The sequence below is a fragment of the Schistocerca cancellata genome, chromosome 11, assembly GCF_023864275.1.
Source record: "Schistocerca cancellata isolate TAMUIC-IGC-003103 chromosome 11, iqSchCanc2.1, whole genome shotgun sequence".
Classification (NCBI taxonomy): domain Eukaryota; kingdom Metazoa; phylum Arthropoda; class Insecta; order Orthoptera; family Acrididae; genus Schistocerca; species Schistocerca cancellata.
Window position 1 is genome coordinate 159475463 of NC_064636.1, and position 4137 is coordinate 159479599.

The following is a 4137-nucleotide window of genomic DNA, read 5'->3' on the forward strand; positions in this document are numbered from 1 at the left end:
TTAGAATTGTTTGCAATAAATGCATGTAACGCTTATAAGCGACAGACAGCAGGCAGCATTTATCACATGATCGGCATGCAGCTAAAGTGTACTTGTATTTCTATATCTAGCACCTCTTCCGCAGACGTTATATTCGTTGCCAATATTACGTTCGTGCACAACATGAATTTGTCGCAAAACTAGACATTAGTCTTGCGATCAAAATTTAGGCGTGTTCATAATTTGTATTCAGCCAGGTATGGATTACGAAATATAAATTCCAGCAGTATCTTATTATAACTTGCAACTGCTGACTTCCCTTGCAAAACAAAGTTTATTCATCCATAAGAATTATGAAACGATACAGTGGCGAGCTAAGTCGGTAACTATGTAAAGTTATTTCCTCGAAATAAAAATCATAGAAGGCCGTGCGGCTGCAAAGAGAAGTGATTGCAGCGCTCCTGGCAGCTGGCCCCGAACTGTTTTGACTGAGTGGAACGCTGCGCCTCTGGTAGCCAGCGTACGAACTCCAAACGAATCAGCTGGCGGCATCTAGTTTATTCGCCACAAACTTACAGGTTTCGCAGGGCTATGATTTCAGCTCTCAGCGCACGTGCGCTTACAAGCGTCCGCCTCGCGCGTTAGCGGCTCGCACTGGCGACCGCAGCGAACGTGTTAATTCACACTGGAAAGAAACCTCACAAATGTGAGATTTGTGAGAAATCTTTTACTATGTTAGGTAATCTCAAGAAACATTCATTAATTCACATTGGAAATAAACCTCACAAATGTGAGATTTGTGGGAAATCTTTTGCTAGGGCAGATCATCACAAGACACACACATTATTTCACACTGGAAATAAATCTCACAAATGTGAGATTTGTGGGAAATCTTTTACTATATTAGGCAATCTTAACAAACATTTATTAATTCACACTGGAGAGAAAACTCACAAATGTGAGATTTGTGGGAAATCTTTTGCTGCGTCAAGCTGTCTCAAGAATCACAATTTAATTCACACTGGAAAGAAACCTCACAAATGTGAGATTTGTGGGAAATCTTTCACTATGTCAAGCCATCTCAAGAAACATGTATTAATTCACACGGGAAAGAAACCCAACATCTGCGAGATTTGTGGGAAAACTTTTACTATGTTAGGGGATCTCAACAAACATGTATTAATTCACACTGGAAAGAAACCTCACAAATGTGAGATTTGTGGGAAATCTTTTACTGTATTAGGCAATCTTAACAAACATGTATTAATTCACACTGGAAATAAACCTTACAAATGTGAGATTTGTGGTAAATCTTTTGCTAGGGCAGATCATCGCAAGACACACACATTATTTCACACTGGAAATGAACCTCACAAATGTGGGATTTGTGGGAAATCTTTTACTATATTAGGCAATCTTAACAAACATTTATTAATTCACACTGGAAAGAAACCTCACAAATGTGAGATTTGTGGGAGAGCTTTTACTATGTTAGGTAATCTCAAGAAACATACATTAATTCACACTCGAAAGAAACCTCACAAATGTGAGATCTGTGGGGAATCTTTTGCTACATCAGATGATCTCAAGACACACGCATTTCAACACACTGGAAGTGGGCCTCACAAATGTGGTATCTGTGACAAAAGTTTCACTTACTTGGATACTCTCAAGACACATGCATTACTTCACATCAGAAAGAAAACGTAAGTATGTGTTAGTTTACGCAAATAGGTTTTCGTGGTTGGTGCCCTCAAGGCCTATCAAATAATGTATGTACCAGGGGACAATAAATTGTACTTTTGGTGAAATAACTTTAAAATCTGGTAGAATTGTGAAAAAAACTTGTCATGATGTCTACTATGGAGTGCTAACAGATAATGTGACAAAAAATTCATATCTGTAGCTTCAGATGTCAAGAAATGGTATTACCAAATACTCATAAACGTGAATCAAATGTGTTTTTGTCATTAGCACTGCTGCTTTTTCCTATTGATCTTCCGACAAGAAGATTGTGAATTGTGATAAATCCTTACATTTGTCAGTAATCATAAGTATCTTGCAATATTTTGTGTAAGGCTAAGGAAATGAGATGACTTGCTGCTTAATATTCCAAAGTCATCATGTAGTACTTGTAACTCTGTATTTTACAAACAGTGACAGTAAAAATATATTCATGGCACTTGCTTCATTGAGGCTAGTAAACTCTGGAGAAACATGATTATAACAATTATTTTACTCAGATATGTTTTCTCAAGAGTCTTGGTGTGTCATTAATATTGTGTACATGTATGTTCTGTTGGTACTACTCCTGCATTAGTAAACATAACAACAAATATAAAAACCTGCTTAATAGCATGTTTGGCCACCTTTGGAATACAGTACTTTGACAATTCTACATGATTGGGACTTGAAACATCATGTACATGTTTCTGGGTGTATTTTGCATCAGTTGTATTCCACACATTCAGATTAGCTAAATGGTATGGTCAAGACATCAGTGTTAGTTACCAAGCTAGTCAGACCATGCACATGTGACATGGACATTTATCCTGCTGAAAGATGCCTCCACTATGGGACAGCACACCTGGAATGAAGGAATCCATGCAGTTGCAATTAATGTCACATAGTCTGCCACTGTCATGATGCCTTCTGTTGCTAACAGGTGTCCCACAGGAGCCAAAGTGACTGCCCCCATAGCGTAATGGGCCCTCTATTTGGTGCCATTCATTTAGATGATAGCATATCTGGATGTGCAACTGACCTGGTGTAACAGGAAATGTCACCCATCCTGACAGTGAACATTTGAATTGACCTTCACTACAGCCTCAATGATCCCTTGCCCACTGCAGTTGCAAGTGAACATTTTGGTGGATTGGTATGGAGACATAGTGACCATATGTTCCAGAGCCACACATTCAACAATGTACATTGAACTGTGGGTTCCAAAACGTGTATGGCTGCCCCAGCGTTGTTTTCTTTCATTAGATACACCACATAATGCCACATCTCCAACTTTACAGAGCAGGCAAGCTTCTGACCTCCATACTTTGGGAAGAAGTATAGATGTATTACATCTTTTCATAATGTTATGGACTTATTACCATTCAGCCATTGTACCATTGTACCAACTTCACCACTTTTGAGGTGCTAGTTCCCAACTGCAATGCCACTTTAACTTGCCCTTTGGTAAAGTCATTTACATCTTTAAATTTACATGTTTGCAGATCATCTTACTGATAGAAGAAAAAGTGTAAATCTCTGGTCTGCTTATATACTTGTAATCTGCTTACCGCATCATGTGCATACAATGTGGCGTTCATTCTCCTCATGAACAGTGTTCATGACATTTTTGCCTATCAGTGCATCTTCATGTAAATGGGTCAGATGCGGAAATGTGTAATCTTAGAAATTCATCATGCTTGGTTGCCATTCACACTAGTGCACAATAGCTATATTTTTTGTGAAATATTTTTGTTTCACAAAGCTCTGTACATAATTCAGAGATAATATAGGTAAGTGTTATCCACCAAAGCTCTTAATTACTTGTTCAGCATCTAATACTGCGTAAGTTCTACAAAAAAAATGAAATAGGTAAACAAACATTAGATGTTATGATTTGATTCCAGTTATTTGTATACACAAGAACAACACTTGGGAGAGCTCAGAACGTGAGCACTAAATATTTCTTGTGTTACATTCAAAGATGTTTCCATTGTGGGTATTTTTTTAAATTTGTGGTAAATATACAAGAGGTTTTTGGAAAATTGTACTTATGCTTGAGTTTCAATTTCAGAACGATTGTTTTTAATTTTGATTTCCTGCCTATTTGTTATTGTTGGAAGTGGTTTAGTATGTTTCATCGTATGTGTAACAATGGGAGATAGTTATAATTAAGGGATTGGCACTGTTCTGTGTTGCTACACTTCAGCTGTGACACTTTGTAGTGATATGATTACATTGTATTTCATCTTTCCCATTATAGTACATCCACAACTGCTGTATGGGTTATTCATAATAGACAACATCCGCATTAAATATTATTTTCCAATAAAAGGAAAGAAAAACAGGGTTTCTGAACAATAGCCTTATATTCCAATGAATCTGAAAATGTACTACAAAGTGTGGCGACTATACATATTATGAATCTCTAAGGAA

General features: G+C 37.3%; 1 protein-coding gene across 1 annotated transcript; it reads left to right on the forward strand.

The window, feature by feature from the left end:
- Positions 1 to 405: 405 nt before the first annotated feature.
- Positions 406 to 2172, forward strand: LOC126108727 (zinc finger protein 708-like). The gene has a single exon (XM_049914061.1). It carries the CDS (start codon positions 712 to 714, stop codon positions 1687 to 1689), a length of 978 nt encoding a protein of 325 aa, XP_049770018.1. The 5' UTR covers positions 406 to 711; the 3' UTR covers positions 1690 to 2172.
- The last annotated feature ends 1965 nt before the right edge of the window (positions 2173 to 4137 follow it).